The sequence below is a fragment of the Trypanosoma cruzi genome, genomic scaffold (genome assembly GCF_000209065.1).
Source record: "Trypanosoma cruzi strain CL Brener 1047053516885 genomic scaffold, whole genome shotgun sequence".
NCBI classification, from domain to species: domain Eukaryota; phylum Euglenozoa; class Kinetoplastea; order Trypanosomatida; family Trypanosomatidae; genus Trypanosoma; species Trypanosoma cruzi.
Window position 1 is genome coordinate 1 of NW_001849467.1, and position 25,704 is coordinate 25,704.

At 51.3% G+C, this 25,704-nt stretch overlaps 9 protein-coding genes across 9 annotated transcripts, besides 20 other annotated features; all 9 read left to right on the top strand.

Annotated features, from left to right (window-relative positions):
• On the top strand, positions 1-543 carry Tc00.1047053506203.10 (nucleoside transporter 1, putative; the record flags this gene model as incomplete). Its single annotated transcript, XM_810662.1, has 1 exon — positions 1-543. A coding segment is annotated over one exon (543 nt), but the record flags the coding sequence as incomplete, so codon positions are not given.
• Positions 1-952: a sequence feature (heterozygous, non-Esmeraldo-like haplotype).
• Positions 953-964: a sequence feature (areas merged during assembly that could not be assigned to a particular haplotype. This can correspond to areas where the two haplotypes were merged or to regions with more than two copies in the genome that were merged during assembly.).
• Positions 965-2,642: a sequence feature (heterozygous, Esmeraldo-like haplotype).
• On the top strand, positions 1,091-1,858 carry Tc00.1047053506203.20 (dynein light chain, putative; the record flags this gene model as incomplete). Its single annotated transcript, XM_810663.1, has 1 exon — positions 1,091-1,858. The coding sequence occupies one exon, from the start codon at positions 1,091-1,093 to the stop codon at positions 1,856-1,858; it is 768 nt and encodes a 255-aa protein (XP_815756.1).
• Tc00.1047053506203.25 (uncharacterized protein) lies at positions 2,428-4,083 on the top strand (the record flags this gene model as incomplete). The annotated part of the gene is made up of 1 exon (XM_810675.1): positions 2,428-4,083. One exon carries the CDS (start codon positions 2,428-2,430, stop codon positions 4,081-4,083), a length of 1,656 nt encoding a protein of 551 aa, XP_815768.1.
• Positions 2,643-2,691: a sequence feature (areas merged during assembly that could not be assigned to a particular haplotype. This can correspond to areas where the two haplotypes were merged or to regions with more than two copies in the genome that were merged during assembly.).
• Positions 2,692-25,704: part of a sequence feature (heterozygous, Esmeraldo-like haplotype) that runs on past the window's edge.
• Positions 4,270-4,304: a microsatellite.
• Tc00.1047053506203.30 (helicase-like protein, putative) lies at positions 4,362-7,523 on the top strand (the record flags this gene model as incomplete). The annotated part of the gene is made up of 1 exon (XM_810664.1): positions 4,362-7,523. The coding sequence occupies one exon, from the start codon at positions 4,362-4,364 to the stop codon at positions 7,521-7,523; it is 3,162 nt and encodes a 1,053-aa protein (XP_815757.1).
• Positions 6,061-6,089: a microsatellite.
• Tc00.1047053506203.40 (hypothetical protein, conserved) lies at positions 8,200-13,272 on the top strand (the record flags this gene model as incomplete). Its single annotated transcript, XM_810665.1, has 1 exon — positions 8,200-13,272. The coding sequence occupies one exon, from the start codon at positions 8,200-8,202 to the stop codon at positions 13,270-13,272; it is 5,073 nt and encodes a 1,690-aa protein (XP_815758.1).
• Tc00.1047053506203.50 (DnaJ chaperone protein, putative) lies at positions 13,491-14,936 on the top strand (the record flags this gene model as incomplete). Its single annotated transcript, XM_810666.1, has 1 exon — positions 13,491-14,936. One exon carries the CDS (start codon positions 13,491-13,493, stop codon positions 14,934-14,936), a length of 1,446 nt encoding a protein of 481 aa, XP_815759.1.
• Positions 15,356-15,376: a sequence feature (AT_rich).
• Tc00.1047053506203.60 (hypothetical protein, conserved) lies at positions 15,444-16,892 on the top strand (the record flags this gene model as incomplete). Its single annotated transcript, XM_810667.1, has 1 exon — positions 15,444-16,892. The coding sequence occupies one exon, from the start codon at positions 15,444-15,446 to the stop codon at positions 16,890-16,892; it is 1,449 nt and encodes a 482-aa protein (XP_815760.1).
• Positions 17,070-17,090: a microsatellite.
• Positions 17,151-17,179: a sequence feature (AT_rich).
• Positions 17,313-17,332: a microsatellite.
• Positions 17,352-17,790: a mobile genetic element.
• Positions 17,515-17,535: a sequence feature (AT_rich).
• Positions 17,833-17,861: a microsatellite.
• Positions 18,041-18,077: a microsatellite.
• Positions 18,419-18,443: a microsatellite.
• Positions 18,665-18,685: a sequence feature (AT_rich).
• Positions 18,815-21,967, top strand: Tc00.1047053506203.70 (pre-mRNA splicing factor, putative; the record flags this gene model as incomplete). The annotated part of the gene is made up of 1 exon (XM_810668.1): positions 18,815-21,967. One exon carries the CDS (start codon positions 18,815-18,817, stop codon positions 21,965-21,967), a length of 3,153 nt encoding a protein of 1,050 aa, XP_815761.1.
• Positions 22,046-22,068: a microsatellite.
• Positions 22,110-22,162: a sequence feature (T-rich).
• Tc00.1047053506203.80 (formin, putative) lies at positions 22,360-25,212 on the top strand (the record flags this gene model as incomplete). The annotated part of the gene is made up of 1 exon (XM_810669.1): positions 22,360-25,212. One exon carries the CDS (start codon positions 22,360-22,362, stop codon positions 25,210-25,212), a length of 2,853 nt encoding a protein of 950 aa, XP_815762.1.
• Positions 25,613-25,635: a microsatellite.

Sequence of the window (25,704 nt, forward strand, 5' to 3'; positions counted from 1 at the left end):
GACCAAGTGGAAAACATCACCTCGACACAGCAAATGCTGAATGCGCAGATAGCAACCGTTTTCAAGTGTATCTGGCCGATGCTGCTCTCGTGCCTTGTAGTTTTTAGTGCGACCCTCCTCATCTTTCCCGGTGTGTTTTTTGCTGCAGGCACTTCGAAAGATTGGTACCCGACGATCATTGTTGCCATGTTCAATCTTGGTGACTTTTTGTCGCGTTTCCTGTTGTTTTTCAAACGTCTGCAGCCCTCACCGCGATTTGTGCTGGCTGGGTCGTTCTTGCGCACGCTCATCGTTCCGTTTCTGGTGCTGTGTGTGCGCGGGATCATCCCTGGTGACGTCCCCCCGTACATTATGTGCCTGTTGTGGGGTCTGACCAACGGCTACTTTGGTGGGATGGCGATGATCCACTGCACCCGCACGCCGTCGCTGACGATGGCCGGTCAGCGCTCCATTGCTGGCATCATGGCAAACCTGTCACTCCTGCTGGGCCTGTTTTTGGGTTCCTCCCTGGCCATGGCGGTGATGAAAGGACTGCCGCGATAGATCTCACGTGGATTACCAACAATGGAAAGCTGCTTCTTGCCTGGGTGGTTTGCATGGAGGGTATGTTTTTTGTCAGCGTCGAAATTTTTTCTTCATGTTGTTGATTCTCTTATTGTTGAACATTTTTTTACTAATTAAGTGGAAACCTTTTTTTAATGCGAGTGTCCCTGTCAGTGGAGGATTGTGGACATGCCACTTTGTCTTTTTTTTTATGACTACCATATATTACTGAGCAATTTTTTTCCATCCATTATTTCCATCTTTTATTGTTTGTATGCGCCTGTGGGTGCACAAAATGAAAACGGACTGTGTGAACGTACTTATTTTACTTTTTTTAGATGGCTTATCCCCACCGCCTCGCTCGCCGAAGCAGGAGTATGCCCTGCAGCCCACCTGAGGAGGCGGGAGCGGGTGTGTGGGGAAGTGTAAGCAGATTGAGGCCGTATATAGGAAGTCGTGGGGCTGTGAGACGGGGTGGAGGGGGTGCTTGCCTCCCGTGTGTCTCTGTGTGCATCCCGGCTAGCAAATTTCTTTCCCTTTTTTTCCCATGCCGTTTTTCTCCCTTTCCTTTGCTGCGCCGCTCCTGTTGTGCGATTTGTGCGTTTTTCCCCTTTGCATGCATTTGTGCGACCAAAGGAGCCTGCAGCAGCACCAGTACCATCACAGCAGCGAGAAGCTCACGATGGCTTCTGCAACGTCGGTGAAGGAGGCAATCGCTCGCTTCGAGGAGGCGGAGTACCGTCGCCGCACCAGTGAGATGTCAGAGGAGGAGAAGGCGAATGCTCCGCGAGTTGTGGCCGCGGAGGAGCCTAGAGTCTTGCTCATTGGGATGCTGCCTCCGATTGTGAAGATGGACAAGGACATAGCCACTCTTGTTAACTGCGAACATCTTGGACTTTCCACCAACGGCATTGAGAAGATCGGGCCCGGTCTGAGGGAGCTGAAGAAGCTGAAGATACTCTCACTTGGGCGCAACGTGATTCGTAAGATTGAGCAGCTTGACATCCCACAACTGGAGCAGCTGTGGCTTTCTTATAACAAGATTGATAAGCTTACGGGACTCGACAAGCTAAAGAATTTGAAGGTCCTGTACATGAGCAATAACCTTATCAGTAGCTGGACGGAGATTGACCGCCTGGCCAACCAGTGTCCGGAGCTGGTGGATGTTCTTTTTTTGAACAACCCTATCTGTAACAACGCGCCGTCAATGCAGGAGTATCGGCACATGATATTGCAGCGTCTCCCCAAACTCACCAAGTTGGACGGGGTGCCGGTGGATCCGGAGGAGAAGGAAGAAGCGGAGCGACGGCGCTAAACTGGGGCAGAAGGGAAGATTCCGAGAAGTGAGGAGAACCAAACTCAGGTGGGGACGTATTTATAGAGGAAGAAAGTGGGGGAGGAAAAAATATAAATGTGGAGAGCGACGGGCATGTGGAACGCTGCCATTTTTAGATGTAATGACGCCAGGTGATTGGGCAGGACGGAGAAATGGAGAAAATGGAAATGTGGCTGTCAACTTCTTTTCTCTTTTTTCGTCATTCCCCTGAATGCTCATGTAAATATATTTATTTAAGGAGTGATGTTGGACGCACTGTTTCTGCCCAAGATTCATCCCACGGTACGAGGCCTTGTGGCGCGAAGGGAACGAAGACTCCAACATCTCGTCGGATTGTAGAGGTCGGGATGTAATTGAGCTTTATATATCGACCTCATTCTTGTGGTTGGTTATTCCTTTTTGCTTTTTTGCTCCAGGTTTTTTATATGGAAGAAATAACATGTTTAGGGCAGGCTGTCTAGTGGGAAACAAAAGGTAATTGGTTCAAATAGTTGTATCTTTGTTTGTTTGTTTTTTCTTTGTTCTTGATTTGTGCATGGTGTGCGAGAATGGAAGTTTCCATTCATCTTACAGACGTCGATTTCTCCTCGCGTTGTGCACTGCAAGACTGCTACGTTATTCCTGCCCCCTGCCACAAAACGGTGTCGATTGACAAAGCTGCGGTTGCGGTTGATGGGGGTGAAGTTGATACTCATGTGGATACTGGGACGTTGCCGGAAGGACTACTGGTGTCTCCCTATTTGCTGCATCCGAACAAATCAAATTGCAGCCCCCGTCCACTTGCATTACTTTGGCGCTGCGGGGCATGTGGAAAGGAGCAGTCTGTCGCAAGGGAGGCGATGTCCCTGTTTACCCAGAGGAGCAGTAAGAAGGGTGCGTCACGAGGTATTTCTTCACGTCGGAGTGAGCCTGCGGTGTGCCCAGACTGCTATGCCTGCCCGCGGTGTAACGCTTCTGCCTTGTCCATCTCCATGTCGCGTGAAGTACTCTATGTGGCGTGCTGCTCGTACTGTCACTGGCGACACGGTGTTGCTTGTAAGGATTTTGATGGACTTCTTGCCTCCCTGTCGGCTGCGACGGCATCGAAGATGATGTTGTCCTACAACCGTGCAGTTGGTGAGTGGCGTCGCTCGTGTGATGAGAAGCTAAAACGCAGAGAAGAGATGTTGTTGAGTTTATCTCGTGTGGCCAACGCGGAGTACAAAAAAGGAACGATAGGGAATGGGGGTGGAGCCCCGCAACACTCGGCGGTTGTGCTGGAGGAGCTTCGTAGTGCCATTTATGGGCGAACTTTGAAGAACAGGGATAATTCACCTGAATGGATCCCCTTCTCTGCGCCGGGGGAGATGGGGGCCGCAACGCCGTGTGAAACGCCTACAGCGTCCCCTGAAGAGGGAGACAAGAAGGGGGTTGTGTTGTTTCCGGATAACGCCGATGCCTTGACACGGACAACGCAGATGGAGCAGCATGGATTTTTCTTTCCGAGTAGCCATCCATTTTGGGGCAAGCAAAGCGAGAGTGCCGCGACAGCTCCATTTCTTCTTATGCAAAACATTCGTTTACCCCTAACTGCCATGGTGATTCCTCCTGCCCAGGATGGCGTGAAGACGAATGCGACAGCGTACCAGAGGGATTCCTCATTTCTCTTTGTAGTAAATGGCGTGCGACGGGATCCCTCATTTGAGCAGATTGTGCAGGTGCTTCAAGCACGCGGTAGTAGTGAAAGTCGGCGCTGTCAGTTAGTTACCGTAAAGCTGGCTGCTGCTTTTTGCCTTCCTCTTCTTCAGCAGCAAAGCCGCCACCCGGCGTCAGACGAATCGCGGAGGTGGTTTACGTGGCGGAATTTCGGCGATGATGTACTCTGCATTCGCCGCTTCACAATGGAGAAGCAGGTAGGCGGTGTGTTTGACGCCTCGCTTGTAATTTCGGCGGGCGCTGATGCGAGTGAATGGGTGAGCCTTGCTCCACGTTCCGGCAATCGCGCCTCCGTAGGGGAGACGTTTTGCATCACCCTCCAGCGTACTGCAGGAGCAAGTGCCATGGTTGGTTTTGTTGTGGAGGTGCAGACGATGCTGCCGGCTTGGCCTGGCGAGGGGGCGGAGGAAACGCCGGGCGCTGGTGCACCATCCCTAGTGGGAGAGACGGAGGGAACCACCAAAAGGTGTCCTCATGTTGTGAGGTACGGTCTGACAGTCACATGGTGAGAAGAGGGAGAGGAAAAAATGCAACGAATTGCGCTGAAAAAAGAAGAAGAAAAAAAAAGAGAGGGCTCCGGCAGTTCACGCAAATTAGCGCATGTTATATCGCCGTGCTCGTGAGGAGCTTTTGTGCGGCTCATTGCCATTCCCTTTTTTTGGTGTCATACACCGTTGTTTTATTTACCTTAAATGTTTTTCTTTTCCTTTTTTTTTTTTTTTATTGTTTTGGCCCGAGTGCCTTTTATTGCTGTTGTTGTTTTAGAAGAAGGGCAACTTTGCGACGGATGGATGAGCCAGAGCTGTTCGTCATTTCCACGAGCGAGAGCGAGGACGGGGTTGGCACTGACGGTGAAAACGTAGCGGACGTGTCGGCGTTGGCGGAGGACGCCCTTTCAAATCTTTCTTCCCGGCACTGCGGTGTCGGAAATACGTTCATCGATGAGGTACTCTTCGGCGACAGGGACCGCCGCTCTGTATTGTTGCCTGATACGGGCGCCCGGGCAACTGATGCGGATTCCCTCTCCTCCTTCTCCTCCAGTGACAGTGATAGAAGCTTGTTTGCTCAGGAATTAGTTGGCGAGGAAACAAAGCGCTTGAGCCAAGGCCCTGGTGTTGTGGAGGAAAAGGGGACATTGGAGTCGCACGAACCCCTCACGAGCACGGCGGTACTGCGTGGTATGACATGCGCCGATGTGCGTGCCGTGCTGGAGCCTTTTTTTCGGCGCAAAGAGGCAGCGAAGGCGCGTTTTGACGCTGTACAGAAGTGGCTTGCAGAAGAGATGGCGGCGAAAACGACTAGGATGAAAAAGAGCATGTTGGAGCGCTGGAGACGTCTAGTCAATATATCCAACTGGGGTGATGGAAGTTCGTCCAGAGACGATGTCTTGTTTCCAGAGGCGCTTGTTCCACCAGCAGCGACGCTTCTTGGCGTCCTCGGCCCATCCGTGGCAAAGAATGTTTTACCCGAGCTGCAGCATCTGCGGCCACATCAAATAGACGGCATTCGCTTCTTGTGGAGTATTCTTGCGGAGGGGCCTGTTGGGCGAGTTCCTGCCGTTGGTTGCATCCTGGCGCACACCATGGGGCTTGGTAAAACCTGCCAGGTGGTCATCTTTTTGCATCTTTTCCTTAATGGAAAGCGCGGGTTTCTTGGGCGGTCGCAGCGGGTGTTAATTGTTGTTCCAAAATCCACACGACCGGGATGGCAGAAGGAGTTTTCCACGTGGTCACAGTACTTTCCACTTGCGCATCGCATTCTTCCCATCATGATTGATGAACGTGACGGTATGAAGCGGCGGTTAGATTTGTACAGGAGTTGGTGGAGCGAGGGTGGTGTTTTGCTTGTGGGGTATGAGATGCTTCTTGGCCTCACGAAACTCTCGAAAGAGGGGTCAAGAGTGGATAAAAAGGGATGCGAGTTTACGGATCTACTCATATGTGACGAGGCACATCGATTGAAGTCAACGCGTCTGCAGATTTCTGCAGCACTTCGTGGTTTGCATCCGTTGCGTCGACTTCTCTTGACTGGCACACCTTTGCAGAATCATCTGCAGGAGTATTGGGCCATGGTGGACTTTGCAGTTCACAAGTACTTTGAGAAACGGCGATTTCAGGAGTTTTTTATTAATCCCATTGAGGCCTCAGTTGCTCAAGAGGCCAGTTCAAGGGTGGTTGCCACAGCCCGTATGAAGACATTTGCGCTGATACGAGAGTTGCGGCATTTTGTTCAACGTGTGGATAGCACCCCATTAAGGGATGAGCTGCCGCCCCTGCATGAGTACGTTCTTGTTATTCCTCTCTCTGGATTGCAGGTACGTTTGTACAATCGTTTTCTCCATCTGGCGCGATTGGAGCAGTCGAAGTTCAACTTTCTTCAGGCAGTGACATACGCCAACAAGATCTCCGCCCATCCTCAGTTACTCTTTGATAGAGATCCGGCCTCGCCACTGAAGGAAATACTGAGTGAGGTGGAGAGCAGCCCCGATGATGATAATAATAATAATAATAATAATGAGGATGCAGGTGATAATATGGGGAAAGGGAATAGAGGGCATGGTGATCGGCGACGCACGTCATTCTCTGGACCAGTCAATGAAGGATATGCCGAGCTCTTTCAGCCCCCAGCGGACTACACGGCCGCACCTGAAGATGGTGTCAAGTTGTACATTGCCATACGGATTATTAAGGCAGCGATGTTGCGAGGTGAGAGGGCGTTATTTTTTAGCCTGTCCACAAAAATGTTAAGCCTTTTTGAGGGAATTATCGCTGAAATGAACCGTCGATGGCAGCAGGATGGTTCACTGCCACGTCCTATTCGATTTTGTCGACTGGACGGCAACAGCAGTGGGGCTGAGCGTGAGAACACCCTGCGATCCTTTAACTCCTCACGTGGTGCCGATGTTTTGCTGCTGAGCATGAAGGCAGGGGGTGTTGGCATCAACATCACCTCCGCCACCCGTGTTATTCTGGCAGACAGTGGCTTCAACCCAGCAGATGACAGGCAGGCAATTGGACGTGCCTACCGCTATGGCCAGACACGACCCGTCTTTGTGTACCGTCTCGTGTGCTATCAGACGTTGGAGCATCGCATGTTCCAACAAAAAGTGGCAAAAGAATGGCTCTTTCACACCATTGTGGAGGAGGCCTCGTTGAAACGTGACGCACTGACCGGATTACGCCTGCAGTCCATGATTCAACTCCTCGGCCGTTCACTGGAGGTGTCAAGCGAGGTGCCGGCGCTGACCGATGAACAGCGGGATTCGAGCGCGCGGCTCTTCACAGAAGACGCTGTGCTCGCCGAATTAGCCGACAGCATCATATACGCCGAGTCGCATGAGGTCTACCTGCAGCATGATGAACTTGTGCAGTACGGCAAAGAGGAGCGAGAGTTTTATGAGGAGTACCAAAAGAAGGGCGTCTTCAATATTGACAGTTACATGGATGGAGTCAACATTGGGAACGAGACGGAGCAACGCAAGCGGCAGCGAGAAAAGCATCAGGAAGACATTGGGAGGCAGACGAAAACTCTGACGGCGTTGGTAGATGACGTCATCCGCGGCCGTGCAGAGCAAGACCCGCGGCTTCGTCACCTGCTGCGCATGATGGGTATCACGGTGGATGAATCTGGGGTAGTCTCTGTCTCGAGCATGCAGGAAACACAACGACGGACGCGAGAGCCCATTGCCGTGGATGGAGAGGACGGCAGCAACTCCAATGATGACCGCCTTATTCGTCGTCTGCAAGGCGAAAAGGTAGCGCGCACAGAAACAATACATCCCTTACGACCCATGGTTTTAAATCAATCGGATGATGATGAAGACTCCATTCTATTCGAAGAGAAGAAGAAAAACAATGTTAGTCTTGTCATTGACCCGTCCATATACGAGCCGTACAAACCTGGTCGTAACGCCTATAATGCCATCTTTATTGATGAAGACGAAGTATAACCCAATGAACATCTGTCTCTCTCTCTCTCTATATATATATATATCCATATAAGCTTTATGTGGGTGTACATTACATGCGGCAGTGCCTCTATTGCTTGAGATACTGCAGGAATAGGACATCTACATGAAGAAGGAACGGAAAAGAAGAAGGAAAAGAAAAAAGGGAAATGGAAGCAAATGGGGTGAAGTGCTGTACTTTCATTTTTTTTTCCCTTCTCTTTCTGGTTTTTTACATTTAATGGTTGCATGAGGCGAAGAAAAAGATAAATGCAACATTGCATGCGTATATATACCTGTGCATTTAAGTTTGTGCGAATAATCCCAGTGAGGACTGTTTTAACCTTCACGTATCTTCCTACCTCTATGCCTTTTTTCTCTTTTTTTTTCTCCCTTTTGCCCTTTTCTGGCATTTCTCGGTAATTTTTTATTTGTGTTTCTTTGGGTGGTGGGTGCAGAAGCCATTTTGTTTGCATTTCTTTTCTTGTTGTTGTTGTTGCTGCTTTTCTAGTGTGCCTCAGTAAGTGTGGAGCGCGTGGTGGTTGCGGATCGTTGTTGCCGACTGAAGCGTGCGAGGGTTGACTGGACCGCTTGGGGAGGAAAGGGGGAAATCTTTGCACGAGAGGCCACAAGAGGAGTGAGGGAGCGAAGGGGACGGGAAGAATAGGAGTGAGTGTGCATGACGCAGGCAGAGCGTCCCGAGACATCTTCTTCTTCACTGCGTGATGGTGACAGCGTGCAAGAGTGTTTTGCGTTGGCCCCACCGATGGTGACTTGCCTGGTGCGTCACATTGATCGTGCGATGGCAGAGGTTACCACCCCGCCCATTATTGAACGCTGCGTTGTGGAGCTCCAGTCTTATTTCCAACCGCACATTGATGCCAGCAGGGTGGTTGAAAATTGTGTCCCTGGTAGCAAACTGCAGCTGCAGTTCGGCAAGGCGATGGATATAAACGCCGGCACCAGCTCTTCGCTGCTCCATGTGTACATCCTTGCCGTGGATCAGCCGTACTCGCGGCCTCGTCTATTATCGCACGTCGTGAAGAAGTGGCGCACTCTCTTAGAGGGCCTCGGTCAAGAAGGAAGTGCGTTCGTGATGTTGTACCATCAGGACCTCGTTGACGCGGCGAGATTCAGTACACAACGGGCATCTGGTTTGCCCGGTGACGTTCATGGGGCGAAGGAACCGGATCAACGGAAGGCGGATGCTGCCGTGGCGGCATTGGAGCCGTACTTTGAGGAACTCAAGGCACTCCATTTTGCGCCGCATCAGATGTGTGCGTACCTTCCTAATGAGGCTCCTATCCGCATTGTTGAACGGCTGCGGGCGGTATTTGCTGAACGTACCGCACGGCTGACTGCGGCGTTTGATAGTTATCAGCAGCGTCAGCTACGCTCTTCACACGCCAGCTGCAGCAACAGTAATTATAGCAACGGCATTGCGACAGGGACGGCGGATGTGTGGGACCTGCATGAGTGGTGGCGAAGAGGGTACGAATTGGCGATACACCTTTTGCATTTTGGTGCTGTGAGTGAAGCTATGAAAGTCTTTGCAAAAATGTTTAGCCTGTACTACTACCACTCCGAGGATTACGGGTTTCTGAAGAGTAGGGCGACACTCGCACGGCTGGGAAAGCTTCCCAACGTCTTTGATCCCAGGGCCTTTTTGACCGAGAGTGATGGCTCCCCGTCCGTTTTGCTGGACGAGGCGGAGATTTTGGAGGGGCTTCTTTTTATCGTAGCCTGCGAGATGTGGTGTGCGCTGCAACTTGGGCTCCGCAATGCCGCCTTTGCGCGGTATAAGGAGTTCTTGCAGGTGGCACGGGAGAAGTTCGCGGAGGAGACTACATCAAAAGTTACAGAAGTGTGGGAGCTTTTTTTCCTGCTTCGCTGCGCACTCTCCGCGATGCGGCTAAACTGGAACATTGCGGTTTTGGGGACTGGCGGAGGTGACATGTCGGCATCAGTTGGATCGAGGCTGGCCGATACGGTTCAGCACCATCAAGAAGGGGATGGTGAGCCATCGTCAAAACGGCATCGGGGCAGTTTGGATTGCTCCGAAACATTATCCACCTCAGTGATTAACGAATGGGGCAACTCCGTTGCCTCACCCAACATGGAAAGTATTTTGGTGTCTTCTCTCGGAAGCTTCGTGGAGGGGTCGGAGGCTCAACGAGAAGGAGCAGAACAAGAGGGAGGAAAGGGGAACAGAAAAGATGCGATGAAGGTCAATCGTGTGGCAATGACAGAGCGACTGCTGACGTTGTGTCGCATTCTCCACGTTTCCTGGTGCAAGGACTCGCGTTGGATGTGTCGACTGCTCACTAAACTCTCGACAGACGCGTTGGAGTTTCTTGTGGATCTTGCAGCCATCATTGGCTATCGTGAGACAGGCGAGATGGTCGTTCCGCTTCCGTCCGCATTACCTCCGCATTTACCACCACCAGAAGTCTCTGAATTTGGGATGCCGGAGATTGCCTCCGCTGCTGCCTTTGCGTCGTTCTATCGGACACTCGCGGAGACTTCTGCTATTGGGTATTTCCTGCTGGGCGACCGGCGTCTTGCACACGAACTGTACTATAAGTGTGCACTTTCTTACCGCGTAGAGAATCCCGCCGTGACCGCCGAGTTGTGTCTGCAGCGGCTTATTCCCTTTTGCCGGCGTCAGGGCTGGCTGCAGCTTCAGGCTGTTGTTCACTGCCTGTTTGTGGAGTCGATGGATCTTGTCATGCGGCAACGCGAAGAAATCTGCCAACCGCCGCTAAAAGAAGAAGAAACGGTGGTGTTGAAGGAGTCGATTTTGTACATCATTGGCGCCCTCAACGAGCGCGGCGCGTTGCGGGAGGAAATTTATATTCTCTGCGGGAGGCATTCTCCGGCAACTTGGTGGCGCCGTCTGAGAGAAATTGATAGCAAATGGAAGAACCGCAATGAAGCGAGGGAGGAGCCGAGTTATAGTCTTTCCCTTTTACTCCGGGATCCACACGTGTTCTGTTTGCAATCGGACTCTCTGCAGGAGAAGTCAAAACGGGAGTTGGACGAAACGACATCATCAAAGGAACTGAAAACCGTGGGGGAAGTGGAAGCCATGCCCGCGTTTCCCGAGATGCAGGCAAAGCTTGGGGACACGTTCCTTCTCCACTTCCATGTCACTTGCCTTGTGGACATTTTGGGCCCCGCGAAGGAGGAGGAAGAGGAATGCTCCTGTATCACACTCACTGCAATGCTTGCGTCAAAGAAGGATTGGACGGACCCCCTGGAACCCATACATCTCGTGGATGTGACCAAAGTGGTGCATTCTTCCTATAACGAGGAGAGGCAGCAAGTTGAGTGGGTATGGGAATTTCATCCATGCCGAGCTGGCGAGTATCATCTGCTCTGCATCACGCTGCGTGTGGGTATGACAACGCTTGTGTACGTGCATGACCAAACCGCAACTTTGTCTGCTGGAAGAATTGCCACCCCGCCGGCTGACGATGTCTCCAGTAGTGGGAGAGCGATGCCACGGTGTTTGCTCTCGTTGCCTGAGCCAGACATTGGCATCCGGTTGCATGTGTCTCCACCCGATGAGTCCCATTGTTTTGGTGACATGCCGAGTTTTTTTAGAGTTTGTGTAGAGATGGAGCGGCCACTGATTGTTCCGCAGGACAGCACGACTCATGCATCACTGTTATCATCCGCAGCATCGGCGGGACACGACGGTGTGGGCTGCAAGAGTTGTTCCTTTGATGCGCTTGTCCCGCCAGGCTCAGTTGCCAGCACAATTACAACCGCAATGCGTTCACCGGGCCAGTGGGATTCGCGTCACCACTTTATGACGGAGCCAGCGCCGGAGCAAGATCCGAGGGCATTGGCCCTTATTTACGTCCATCTTCCAAGGCGGCACGCCATGCATCGCCCATCGCTTACTTCAGCCTCCGTCAACACTCCAGCGCAGAGGTCTTTCAGGGAGAGCACGTTGCTGCACGATGTGGCAGCAATCCGCCGTACCGATACCGATCATCTTGCCAACAACTCCTTGAGTGGCCTCAAGATGAGTACCTCAGGTGTTATGGTGTCCATTTCAGACGAAAAGACGGGTGCATTAACCACGGTACCGGTCAATGAACAACGTATCATGGCACAGCTACCAACAATTTTCCGTAGTTGTAGAGGAGAAAAAGAGTTGTGTGGCGAGGATGGCAAGGGAGATTGTGTGAATTCCATGCATCTGGAGGGCAGCGTACTACTAACGGTACCGAGACCACAGTGTTGCTTTAAAATTTGCCTTAACGAAACCAAGCGTCAGCATCAACAAGAAGAGGAAAAGGAGAACCTCGGTAAGTTGTTGGGGAAAACACGTCTTGAGTGCCTATTGCCCGTCCTGCCCATCTTTATGTCGAGCACAGACGAGTGTGCGCAGGTGTCACTTTGCTGTCAGCGCGACATGGAGTCATGCACCACCAGTGTCTCCGTGCCATTTGGCTTTGCTCAGGCTTTTAAGGTCCAATATGCCTTTAAGTGCTTTCAGAGTCGTGTGTACTGTCTTGTGCAGGTGGAGAATGTGCTGAATAAGACCTCTCTCTGGCTCCGTGGTGCGTTTCTGGAGTTGCTAGACACAGAATGCTATTATAAACTTACCCGGGTCTCTTTCACCCACGAGCGTCTAATGTTGCGTGAGTGGAAGCCTCACGAGACGATGCATCTATTCTTTGAACTTACCCCCTGCTCTGACTCCTGCATCCGTGAGAAGGAGGTTTGCCATCGTGTGCGACTGCAGTTGATATATTCGAGTTGGTCAATGGCGTCAGAGATGACGCCGTTGGACGCGCACATTCTGCGCCCGATGCACATCCACTCGGGGCATTCCTCTGGTGACAACAGCCCTGACGCAGCCCCACTTGCTGCTGGGATAACTGCCGAAAAGAGTCTCGTTGGAGCGTTGGAGAGCCATCAAGATCGCACAGGGACAAACTCAGTGAACAGCAGTGGCGCGGAGCGGCCATTTTTTACTGTCAAACAGCCACAAGTCTACCGCAATTCTGCGCAGTTGGAGAAGTTACGGGCCACATGTAACACTTTCCAGGCTCCCGTAGGGACGTTTACATCGAAGCACTCTTGCTTGTTTAATGCCATCATTTTTGTAGATCCGCAGCATCTTAAAGATCACCACTGGAGCCATCTGGGGTCTGCAGACGACGCAACCAGAAAACTCACCCCATTGGTGCGGAACCTCATTGAAACGATTAGTGAGGATTCTTTCGATGACGCTCCAGCTCCCGTTGGGGCGTCGCCAGTGGATCTTCCGGGCGGCTGTGTGTTTCCTATCGGTGAGCCCATTCGCTTCTCTGTGGCGTTGGAGCCGCTTGCACACAACTGGCCAGAGAACAGTGACGGCGAGGAGGAATTTTTTATTACCTTCAAGGCCGATCCTTCCGCATGGCTGGTTACTGGGAAGCAACGGCTTCGTCGTGTGCTTTCGATGATGGAGGAGGAGACGTTGTACTTCACGGCAGTGCCAGTTCCGGCGCTGTTTTGCTCATTTGCCGAGCGAGAGGCGGATCGTCGGCCCCATGGGCGCGAGGACGACCAGCATGGGAAGGCCGTACAACTGGGTCGGAGGAAGCAGAAGCTCTCGATTGTTCCCACGCCCACCATTGAGATGCGTTGGGCGTCACGCAATGATGCGAACGGAGAGGAGACAAACGCGGAGAACAACATGGTGGCCATTGACGTGGTGCAGTTCCGTACATCCATGCGCATTCGGCATTGACGGTGGAGGTTGCTGGGGGGAAGTATTATGAGGAGGTGTGGGGCCGAAATTGCATGCAGTGAGGTAAGCGCATGAAGAAGCAATAATGATGGAAGGACGCACGCCAAAAAAAAAAAAAAAGAGAGAGAGAGAGAGGGGGACAACGCCAAACGGAGACAGTTTACATTGTTGCTTTTGCTGGTGGTGGTGTTTTAGTGGGAGAATTAGTGTGGAATAAAATGTTACGAATGATTCACTGTCGTTACAATTTGTGTCTTTTCTTTCTTTTCTTTTGCGTCTCACTGCCGCAAGGGCATTTGTTGACCACAAATACACACAGACATACGGAGGCGGTTCTTGTGTGCTTCTGTTTGCCCGTCTGTTTCTGCGTGTGCTTGATACGCGATTACTTGCTCTCCCTTCGTACTAGCGCAGTGATGATTCGGATCTGTCTTGTGCTCCGCCTGACGGTGCACTCCCCGCGCGGGTTGCAGTTTCAGGTTGGCGCCGATGAAGCGGTTGCGCATATTAGGCGGAAGTATGGCAGTCGTTGGCTTGGCGCCTCGCAGGAGTTTTTGAACCTTGGAAACCCCTCAGCAGAGTTTCTTCCCTTCTACTACTGTCAAGGAACTGTTCATGGCATCTTTCGTGGCACAGTGAGTTATAGCGACAGTACGGCCGACTCGAAAGGCAACATGCACAGCGGCTCCCGTCACACGACAACAGCGCCACAGCCGCTGAATACTATCTTTGGCCCAAACCAGACGCAGATATACGCAGGGTACAAGTATAACATCCGCCATGTACACACGGCGCTGCGCAATGAGGAGAATCCATTGTACCTGCGCAAGATGAGTATGGTGGATGCAACGCAGGCCACGATTAATCTCTTTGAGCAGTCCACAGCAACGCTAAAGCTGTTCGTGGAGGAAGAAGTAAAGCGACAGGCGACAGAGACGGCACGTGCGATCATTCGTTCCTTTCATCCCGGGGCTTCGACTATAGGTGTGGAGTTTCTCGAGTTGAATATTCGACTAGAGGAGGTCACTCCCGTCTTTGTCCCATGTTACGTGGTGAAGGCGCAGTATGATAGACAAGAGTACACGTTGTATGTGAGTGGCACCAACGGCACGGTGAGTGGGCCCTTTCTGATTAACGCGCTGTACGCCGCTCGGCTCTCCGCATTGAGTGTGGCAGGAATGTTTATTTTATTATGGCCTAACAAAGTCACAGGCCTGGCATTGGGTTCACTGATATCCGTGCCGGTGTACTACATTGCTTTCTACGCCGCAAAGATGTTCCCATCACGTCGTCGTGATTACTTCCGGTGGCAACGAAAGAAACTACGCATGCAGCATGAAGAAAAGGACCGTGACGGCTTCCGTCCACACGTGTCTTCGAAACGTGTCGAGGAAGAATATCGTCGATCATCGTACTGGGATACGCATGCGTTTCAAAACCGGCAACACTCCTCTGGTCCTGTGAGGGATTCACGTGGCTATTACAGGGCGCTGGGTCTTACAGGGACAGAGTCGGTGAATGAGATTCGCTCGGCTTATCGCAAACGTGTGCTAACAGAGCACCCCGATGCCGGTGGCTCGTCGGAGCGCATGGCAAAGTTGAATGAGGCCTACCGCGTATTGCGCGACCCGGAGCGGCGGGCAGCGTACGACATGGGCAACTGACAGTGGGTTGTTACGAGAGAGAGAGAGAAGGAAGGAAGGCAAAATGCCTCCATGTGTTGAGCGCATCAGATGGATGTTTTTGTTTCTGTTGATGATGAAATTCCACGTCTCTAGTCACAGGATTTGTTACCACATGCCCGCATATGTGTGAAAATAATTATTTGTACATGATCCACCTGCATGCCCCTTATTTTTTATTTTTTTACACGTGGGAATTTCTGCATTGCTGCTGCACAACAGGGGGCTGCTTCTCCTACACCACTGTCTGTTGATTTTTCACACACATACACACATATATATATTACAGGGAGAGAGGGAAAAGGTTATACAAAGCACTACTTGTCTTCTCCTTGGGTAAATAAAAAGGGGAAATTTTATTTTTGTCTTTAAGAGAAGCTCATTTTTCATTTTTGCGTTCCATTTAATATATATATATATTAGAAGGAATTTTGTTTTAACACTGCGGCTTGGCGAGAAGAAAGTGAAGGGAAGGAAAGTGAAGAAACGATGGCTCGGCATCGCAAGTTGGAAAATATATGGGAGGCCACAGTCTCTGAATGGCAAGTCAGTTTGCAGGATATGCGGGAGGCGAAGTTTACCAGCGGCTTTCTTTTTGCCATCATTTGTGTGTTGGTGGTGATCATCGGGAACGTTATTCTGCTCATTGCGTTGAACTTCTGGCTTTCCATCTTTCCTGTCGGTGAGGCGGCCAGCAACGCCAGCCAGATTGCTGTCCAGGTGATTGTCTGCTGCTTCCTCGTCATCTGCTTTGTCATTGTTGGGGCACTCTTCATTGCTATATATGGCGTGAAACCACTGTGGCATGCGTTGGTTGACACGAACCGCGTGCGGGGTCCGTTGTTTCGCTTTATGTTGTTGTTTGCCTCCGGCGCCACCAACGCCATAACAGGCGTGTTGGCAGTCCACGCCATGTCATATACCCCTGAATTTGTGCAGGCGGTGCTGCTTAGCGTGATTCCCTTTTGTGCGCAGCTGTGGACATATGTTTTCATACCGGAGGAGCGGAAAAGACGATATCTTTCGGTCACCCTCATCGGCTCCTTTGTATTCTTTGTGGCAGGCGTACTGTTATCGTCCATGTCTTCCTTTTTGGATCTCTCAGAGACGGGGCGAAAGGCACCGTGGAACTGGACGCTCATCTACCTTGCCAGTGCCGTTGTGTTTGGCATGTGGTGTGTTGTGCAACGACTCTACCTTGACGCCGTGATGTTTGTCCGCGAGGCGGATGCATCACAGGCGTCACCGGGTAGCACAGCGCCGGTGTGTCGCGCAGATTCCGTCAATTTGTCAGCGGCACAAATTGGGCCGGTGGAGGAAAAAGCGGCAGTGGAAGACGGCGGTCAATGCGAGGTGAATACACAGCCCTCACCCAATGCGGCACATACGCGATACCAAAACGACATTCATGAAAAAGAAGAGGACACGCTCAGTGAACCTCTGCTGTTGGCGCAGCGCGAATGGGGGAAACAGAACGAAAATGACTTTGCCGCCAAGGCGGTTTTGCTTCTCGTTGGTATCGTCTTTCAAGCTCTTGTGTCATTTGCATGCGTACCTATGGACGCCATTCCATGGTTTGGCGTTTCTCCCACTGCCGCCGACGCTTGGACGGGGTTCCGCGCGTCATGCGACTATATTTTTAAGAACTGGAACAATGTGCGGTACGGCATGTTACACACACTTGGGTTTTTTATGAGTTTTGTCGGCTGCGCGTACCTCAATGAGCGCTCCCCCACGCTTGCCTCCGTTGTCCTGCAGCTCTCCGGCCCCGTGACGAGCCTTATGCTCATCATAGTGCCCGAATGGGATGTATATGGTGCGCACGGTATTCTTGGGCACAAAATTGGGGGTGTGATTCTGCTGCTGATAGCCGGGCTCATGTATCACGTGTGGGATCAGGCCTCTCTGAAGGAGTTGCTGAAGAGGCAACAGGCCTAGCAGCCGTGTTGCTGACAAGAAAGGGGGAAAGAAGAAATAATATTAATAATAACGAAAAGAAGGGGGAGAGTCTCTACGCTACAAGTGAGCGGGAGATTCATTAGGATAAGTGGTCCAATTGAGGGTGGAAAAAAGAAACCAATATAGGGAGATGGAGAGAGAAAGAAAGAGAGCTTTAAAAAAAAAAAAAAAAAAAAATTTGAGGATAAATTTAAAAGAGGCTGTTGTGGCTAATATTTTTTACTTATTCCTCTTATCTATTATTAAAATATTATTACTATTTATTTGCCTTTATGAGTTCTTAGGAAAAGCCTCTGGTCAGAGATGGGCGGGCGGAGGGGGGAAAGGGAAGGGAAGGGAAAATGTTGATGGCGCATGTTGCTGATACATTTTTTCTTTTTTTTTTATCTTAGTTACTGGATTTATTTATTTATTTATTTTATTATTATTATTTTCTTTAGGAGCTTGTGAAGAGAATGATCGCGGGAGAGCTGGCTAACTTAATTAATGAATGTATGTTTATATCCTGATAAATGAAGGCATTCTTTATGATACTTTTCTACCGTATGAACCTTTTGGGAAGAACGCGACTTTGTAGGGGCAGGGAGCCGATAGAGGCCAGATAATATTTTATTTTTATTTTGCCATCCCACCCACCCCCTGTTGATCCCCACTACGCGGCGGGGTCTTGTGGTTGGTGGACCCCAAAGTCTGCCACTTCGTAAGTAATAAATACTTCAAATCCTAAGTAAGGACAAAGGACCATGCTAGTGGTCCACAGAATTTATATATTGAATGAAAAGAAAATATTGAAGCAATCAAATAACGAACCCTTTTTTCCTAACTTGTTTGGTTTCCATAGGTTTTCAGGATCCGGCCAGCTGCTCGGACGATTATTCCTTCTTTAACATATCACTTCTGAAGACAAAGAAATTGTGTTTTTGGTTTTGTTTTGTTTTGTCTTGTTTTTCCTTCTCCCTCGTGTCCCGTCCATCCAACCCCTGCAACGAATAATGCCGCTCTCCTCCCACACGCGGAGAAAAAGAGAGAGTGTGTGTGTGTGTGTGTTGGGGAGGCACAAACGAGAGGGGCACGCCGTGCGTTGACAAGAAACACGGGCGAATTTGCATATCATTCATGCACCCTTTTTGTTTGCTTGATGGGTTGACTGGTTGGTTGGTTGGTCAGCGGCTGTTGAACACACATTCGCTCTCAGGCGAAGAGTCATTGGGGGGTGGAGCCGGGCCTCAGTCAGGCGCTGGCACCACAAACCTGTGAAAAGGATGTGCATGTGAGATCCTGCGCAACCCCCCTCTTTGTCTGTGGGTTGTTCTCTCCTCTCTCCCGTCCCCAGTCCGCCGGGGAGGACGGGGTGTGGGGGTTTCCAACACCTCTTCCTTCCTTCGTGCATGAGCAGGAATTAGGGCGTGTCTGGAGGGCGTCGCGTCGTGCGTTCCCTGTTTTTGTACTTTTGTGGTAGAAAATATTTTTCTGAACAATGCGCCTCGATGATTTGATTCTGTCTTTATGTATATATATATATATATATATTGTTGTTGTTGTTGTTGTGTATTTTGTTCCTCGTTGGCCTGTGAAGCAAATAAAGGGTATTATATTTTTGGCGAATCATATCTGGGCCAATGCGTAATGAAGTTGGGGAAAGGTAGGCGCATTTATAGCACACATTCACTTGTTCCCATCGGTTTTTCCAGCGCCATGTCGTTGCTCTTCTGTTTCACTGAAGGGGAGGGAATTGTTTTCACTGTGAGAACAAATAAAAAAAAAAAAAAAAAGACCAACTCCGGTATTCTTATTTGGTGGAATATGGTTTCGAATAGTACGTTTGCGTATGTTTGCATTTTCTTATTATTATTATTTCTCTATTTTTCCCTATCTCAGTTGTGTTTGTTTCCTTCTTGTCTATGTATACACGATGGCTACATGTACGCATGAAAGAATATCCGATGGATGTACGTCGGCGGCCGCGTGATGCCTCACTTCTTGCGTCAGCAAGTAAGGCTGCGGCGGGGGAAGATGGTGTGGGCATAGATACGGCAATGGCAACGGCGGGTTCTCCCAATGACATGACGGAAACGCAAGGAACAGGGAGTGATGAAGTCGAGTTGGCGTACGGCAGTGCTTTTTATCTCCAGGAGGAATATTTGCAGCGGCTGCGTCAACGTAGCCATCGTCAAGAGTCGTCAGGGGAGGAGAGCGACAATGAGGACGGCGGCAGCAAAGGTGTGACGTCCAAAGGGACGAAGGGGGCACCGTCACATGAGGCAGATCTCATGGTGAACACGAGACACCAGCCGCTATTTTTTCGCCTTGGAAAAGACTTTCCGCCGATGGCGCCTTCAACAACGCCTGACGATGGCGAGGAGACAGGGGCAGCAGACGGCCTCTTGACTGCCCTCCCTGTGCAGGAAGACAAGTCGAGCATCATCCTGCCCGTCGTGAGCCCCATGTGTCGACTGGCGCAGAGTGCCACGAAAGGCAGCGCGTCGCTGGCATTCCTGCGGCGGCAGCAGGAGGTGGAGCGCGCCACACGGGAGGCGATGGACACGAGCAAATCAGATCTTGCACGCCTTTTGCGGAAGGGCGATGCGGGGCAGCAGGCAGCCGAGGGGCACTTGGGTACCGGCAGTTACTTCTCCAACGTGGAACTAAAAAAAACCGGGAACGAGGACGGACTAGAAGAAGATGAAACGGAGATGCTGCGGCAAAAAGTACGAAAGGAGACAGCAAGGCTTGAACGTATGGTGGAAAACCCCGCCCATAATGCGGTGGCCTCCGCTGCGACAGAAAAGGAGGATGTTGAAAAAGAGGAACGCTCCCGTCAGCAAGAAATAATGCTCCGTAGAAGGCAAGAGAAGTTGGAGCGTGTGCAAGAAGCCAGGGACCGCTTGGCAAAAGAGAGCAGCCACGTGGAAGATTATGCCGCAAAGCGTTTGGCGCTGATGGCTTTGCAACGCCAATTGCCCATTTATCGTTGTAAGGAGGAGCTACTGCGCTGTATTGGCGAGAACCCGGTCTCGATCATCATTGGTGAGACAGGTAGCGGGAAGACGACTCAACTTGTGCAGTATTTGTATCAACGAGGCTATACCAGAGGCGGCGGTATTATTGGTTGCACACAGCCCAGGCGTCTTGCCGCCATTGGGGTGGCACGCCGTGTGAGTGAAGAAATGGGTTGTGCCTTGGGCACACGTGTTGGTTATGCCATTCATCTTGACGACAACACGACAAATGAAACAGAAGTGAAGTTCATGACCGACGGCGTGCTGCTTCGCGAGGTGGTGCGAGATCCCGATGTGAGCAAGTACAGTGTCATTGTTCTGGATGAGGCACATGAGCGCTCGGTCAACAACGACGTTTTACTCGGGGTGTTGCAGTCCGCCGTGCGTCGCCGCTCGGACCTCAAACTTGTGGTGACATCGGCCACGATGGACATTTTGAAATTTTCGAAGTTTTTTGGAAATGCCCCCTTCTATGAAATTCCTGGGCAGACGTATGACGTTGACGTACAATACGCCGCGGCCCCTGTAGAGGACTACGTGGCGGAGGCTGTGTTCCGGATTTGTCAAATTCACATCCAGATGCCACTGGAAGGAAAACATGACATTCTTGTCTTTATGACCGGTCGTGATGACGTGCTTGGGACGTGCGAATTAGTTCGGCGTCGCCTGAGAGAAATGGATCCAAAATGGCTCGAGACGCTTTTGGTGCTGCCGTGCCTCTCGGAGGCGGTGAGCGCGGGTGCCAGTGGTGTTCTCGACACCGCACCGCCTGGCATGCGGAAATGTGTTGTTGCCACCAACGTTGCCGAGACCTCCTTGACAATAGATGGTGTCCGCTACGTTATTGACTGTGGTTTTATGAAGACCAATGTTTTCCGGCCTAAACTCGGCATGAACACCCTCCAGCGATACCCCGTCTCTCAAGCGCAGGCGAACCAACGCAAGGGTCGGGCCGGGCGCACAACGGAGGGATTGTGTTTTCGATTATACACGGAAGCCCAATTTTTGGACGAGATGCTCCCCAGCAGCGTACCGGAAATACAGCGTAGCAGCATTGACAGTGTTGTATTGTTGTTGAAGAGTATTGGCGTTGCGCGTCTAGTTGACTTTGACTTCATGGACCCTCCGCCGGCAGCAAACATCTGCCGCAGCATGTGGCAGCTGTGGGTGCTGGGGCTTCTTGACGACAGTGGCGCCATCACAGCAGATGGCCGACAGGCTTTGGAGTTCCCGCTTGCACCGTCGCTTGCGAAGGTACTCGTGGAGAGCGCAGGCCTAGGGTGCGGCGTTGAGGCGGTGCGCATCGTATCCATGATCTCGGCGGATCCCAAGCAACTTTTTGAGCTACCGAAGGACCGTGAGGAAATGGCGCGGCAGCACCACGGCCGTTTCTACGTCAATGAATCGGATCATCTAACGCTACTCAACGTTATGACGCACTTTCTTGAGAATGGTAAGTCGCGACAGTGGGCGAAGGATCATTTCCTTCACGTTCCTACCCTTCTGCGTGCCTGTGAGGTGCAGCAACAGTTGCTAGAGCGGATGCGGATGCTGGGGCTTCCTACCTTATCGTGTGGCCCCAAGGGAATGGACCGTGTACGGCAGTGTGTAACGAGTGGATTTTGCTTGCAGTCCGCGCAGCGTTCCAGCAGCAACTGGAGCGAATACCGCCCTCTGCTTAACTCTGGTGTTGTATGTTACGTTCATCCGTCCTCGGCGGTGTATGTAAGGTCGGAGATGCCACTTTACGTTGTTTACCACGATCTTCTTCTCACGACGCGCGAGTACCTGGTGGTGGTGACGGCAGTAGAGCGTGACTGGCTTATCGAGGCATCACGTGGGGTGTTTTGCACCAAAAGTCTGACGAGAGACACAAAGAAAGCATCAAATGCACCCCCCACATCTTGCAGGCCACACGCAACGCTCCCCGCAGGCGTCGGAAACACTGCCAGTGTGGGCAGTTCCACGCAGTTAGGAAGGCCGCGGCAGTTGCCGTCGGTCACTGCACAGCCGAAGGGGACGATGCTTCCCTCGAAACGACGGCATAACATCTAAATGAATTCCTTTTCACACTTTTGATTTCCCTGAGCGTGTGGCGAGGCTTTTGCGCGGCCTTTTATAGTCAACTGTTTTTTGTTGTTGTTGTTGTTGTTGTTTCGTGCAACACCACGCAGCGTTTGCCTCATCCCTCTCTTGCTTTTTTTTTTTTTTGTTGTTGTTGTTGCTTTTGACTTTTTCTTTTTTTTTCTTCCGCGACTGTAAGCGTGTGCGTGTTGGAGTAGTAGATAAGGATAGGCAGGCAGTGTTGGTGTGGACAACGCGTCACCAGCGCCCCGATAGCAGCAACGAAAGTGGGTGCCACTCCATTGCGCTGTTGTTCCCCCTATATCACCGCGCATCCATCTCCAACAGCACGTCAGCATCATTGTGTTCAAGGCGAGGGAAATATGGACTTTTTAGGGAGCTTTTTCAGACTCTCGCATGGGGACAGTTTGAGGCAGCTGTTTGACTACCCTGTGTTTATCTGGCAGATTCCGTGTGGCAGCAGCTCGATGGATAAGAAGGGGTGCCTTGTTCTCAGTAACAGCACGGCGAAGAATATTCGTGCCAACTGCAACAGGCTGGAAAAGATCTACAAGGGCCATTACACCATTTTCAACTTCTCGCCTCTAATGATGGACCTGGAAGACAACTGCCCTCACGGTGAGCTGATGGATTACTCCAAGCAGCCAGTGGAGGACTTTGGGCTTCTGATAGAGCTTTGCCTTACCATCCAGAAGTGGACGCAGGCCAACATTGAGCAGGACCACGTTGTGGTTTTGGCCTTTCTGGAGGAAAGCTCCGGCATCACATACCCAAACTACGCCGCCATGATCGCGACGTGCTACCACATATTCGCTGGCTGTCCATCAGACGGCGGGAGCTACACTCTGGGGTTCGTGGAGGAAATGCTTGGCATCCGCCGCAGCAGATACCACGCAGCATCGCAAGAAATTTACGTGAACTACTTTCAGCTTCTTCTTGATGTGCCTATTTTGCCCAGTGCCCACCTACGCCGAATGCGGCTGACATTTGTGTCGCTGCAGGGAATGTTCCCTTTGAATGGTATGAGGATTGGCCTGCGCATAGAGAATGAGGGCAATGTATTTCTCTTCAGTGATCCCACCGCGTGGGAAGAGGAGAGGGACAACGCCACCCTGCAGCTATCCCTCAACCCGAAGCCGTGCCTGTTTGGGGACTTTGCCATATCGTTGCTGCACTACGAGCCGCCATCGCCCACAACCTCGGGGCATCTGGAGTCTCCGTGGAAAGTATGCGTGCTTGCCCGGTGGGCGTTCAGCACCATATTTGTCTCAGAGGAGATCCACCACGTCCGCGCACGGGACATGGACTTTGCCATGCAGAGGCAATTGCCGCGTGACTCCTACATGCGGCTGCACTTTGTTGGGGGAGAATCGGAGGCAGCGGACACCACGTACGTTGAACAGCTGACGCGGCGCATCGATCAGGCCCCTAGGCGGCAAATGACGCTGATGCGGCCTGGGCCCGTATCGCCGCCGGACCGCCGCCACGACGCCTCCAGTTGCCGTGGGGACAACGAAGTTGCAGGCGGTGTGTACTACCGTGCCGACGGGATGAGCCGTTATGGCTCCCGCGGTCGCGGAGAATGCGCTGAACGCTCATTCCTGCGTGCATTGTTGCCCCTCACTCTTCTGGAGGAGGGTGAGCGCTGCTGCCAAGACGATGATGAGCTGGCGCTCTCACTTAGCGTCCCGCAGCCGGCGCATCACTACGACCCCTCGTCTATTCCCACAAACCAGCCTGTTTCGCCGTCGTCATCGCCTCCTCCGCGTACGCCACCTCCACCTCCCTCACATGGGAAGAAGGCGCCACCTCCACCTCCACCGCCACCGCCTAAGATAATTGGCAGTGGTGCATCCTTAGTTTCCTTGCCTGGAGAAGTGAACATTGCACCTTCTAAACCCGTCTATATTGGACCTAAGCTAAAAACATTTTTTTGGAAAAAAATGCCGCGGTTATCTGGGATATGGTGTTTTTCCAACGACTTTTCGGCAGAGACGATTATTGACGAGCCCTTTTTGCTGGCGATGCTTGAGATCCGTAAGAAAGCATCACCCTTGTCAACTTCCAGCGGCGAGTCAAAGGAGCCCAAGAGAAATGGTCTTTGCAAAAGCAGTGCTTTTAGTTTTCAGAGGAAACAGAACATTGCCATCGCACTCAAGCAGCTTAAATTACCGGTGGATGAGATGTGTAGAGCCCTTATTGAGTGCGATGAGGTGGCGCTTCCGTTTGAAAAGTTGGAGTTGCTCTTGGGGGTCCTTCCGACGGTGGAGGAGATGGAGAGACTCCGGATGGAGAAGGTGTTAGGGAATGTATCCTGGACAGATGTTGAGGAATATGTTTACAAGGTGTGTGTCACCGTGACTGACGCGCGTGAACGTATTTCGCTTCTATTAGCTTCTGAACAGACGGAGGAACTTGTTTCCTTCACAGAGAAACGAATTGACATGATAGAGAAGGCTGTGAATTTGCTGACGAGTAAGTCCTCAAAGCTTGCTGCTGTGCTTCACGCTGTTTTGGCCCTCGGCAATTTTATGAATCGTGGCGGCGCCCATGCAGACGCAGTCGGATTCCGTCTGGAGAGCTTGAATCAAATGAACTTTGTAAAGGCCGTGGATGGGAAGACGACCATGTTGGAGGTTTTTGTTGTGTCGTTAAAGGACCGACGACCGGATCTCCTGCAGTTTATAGAGGAGTTGGATTGCCTTGATTCTCTTGCTGGCACAACGGTTCAGGAAGTGGGCCGGAGTGTGTCACAGCTGAGCTTCACGCTACAGAAGATGCGGAGCGCCGTCGAGGAGTCCAAGCGGCCAGAGATGAAAGAGAACCGTGCGGCGATGTTTCCAGCGGGTCTGGTGGACCTTTTTCCAAATCGAATGGCGCTGCATATTCAGAAGCATCTCGCTGTCGTCTCGGAGCTTGCCCTTCGTCATCAGCGATTGAAGGAGGATGTCTCCGCAATGCTAGAAGGCTATGGCGAGGATCCCATGTTGGATGAGAGTGTGCTCTGGAATTACATCTTGCAGTTTGGTATGGACGTAGAGAACTTCTGCAAACGCGCGGAGATGGAAGGGATAGATAAGCAAACTTTACTAAGGGCCGTGGGAGTAGACCCCAATGCTCTTGGCGAAACGAGGTTAAATGATGGGATGGCAGAAGAGGGTGGTGCAGCAAGAGGAGGTGATGATGGTCGAAGTGTTAGTGGCACGCTTCAATGAAGTGAATGGGTGACCAGCAATGATTTATTTGTTGTTGTTTTTTTTGCGATTAAAAATAAGATGCGGCGGATATGGTGTTTGCTCGTTGGCACCTTTTTTGCTTTTGCTCTTCATTATTCGCTCCCGTTTGTTTTTTTTCTCTCTCTCTGTGTGTGTGTGTAGTTTTCTTGCATGCTGGTGGTTTGAGGCCCGTTACCGCAATCCCCTTCCAACTCCGGGTTGAGTCTGCGTGTGCATCCGCAACTATCGCCCCGTTGTATGATTGCATTGGCGAGTGCTGCTCATATCAGCTTTTGTTTCCCCCCCAGTCCCTCTCTCTCTTTTTTTTTTTTCTCGCTCTTCTTCCTATTTACAGGTAGAAATGAAAATAAGCAGGGCGATTTATGCGGAGGGAAACCTGTTCTTTTTTTTTTTTTTTTTTTTGTATGATTGATTTCAATGGAACGAGACGTAGAGGAGCAAAAATTCAGTACAGTAACAAGCACTTGTAAC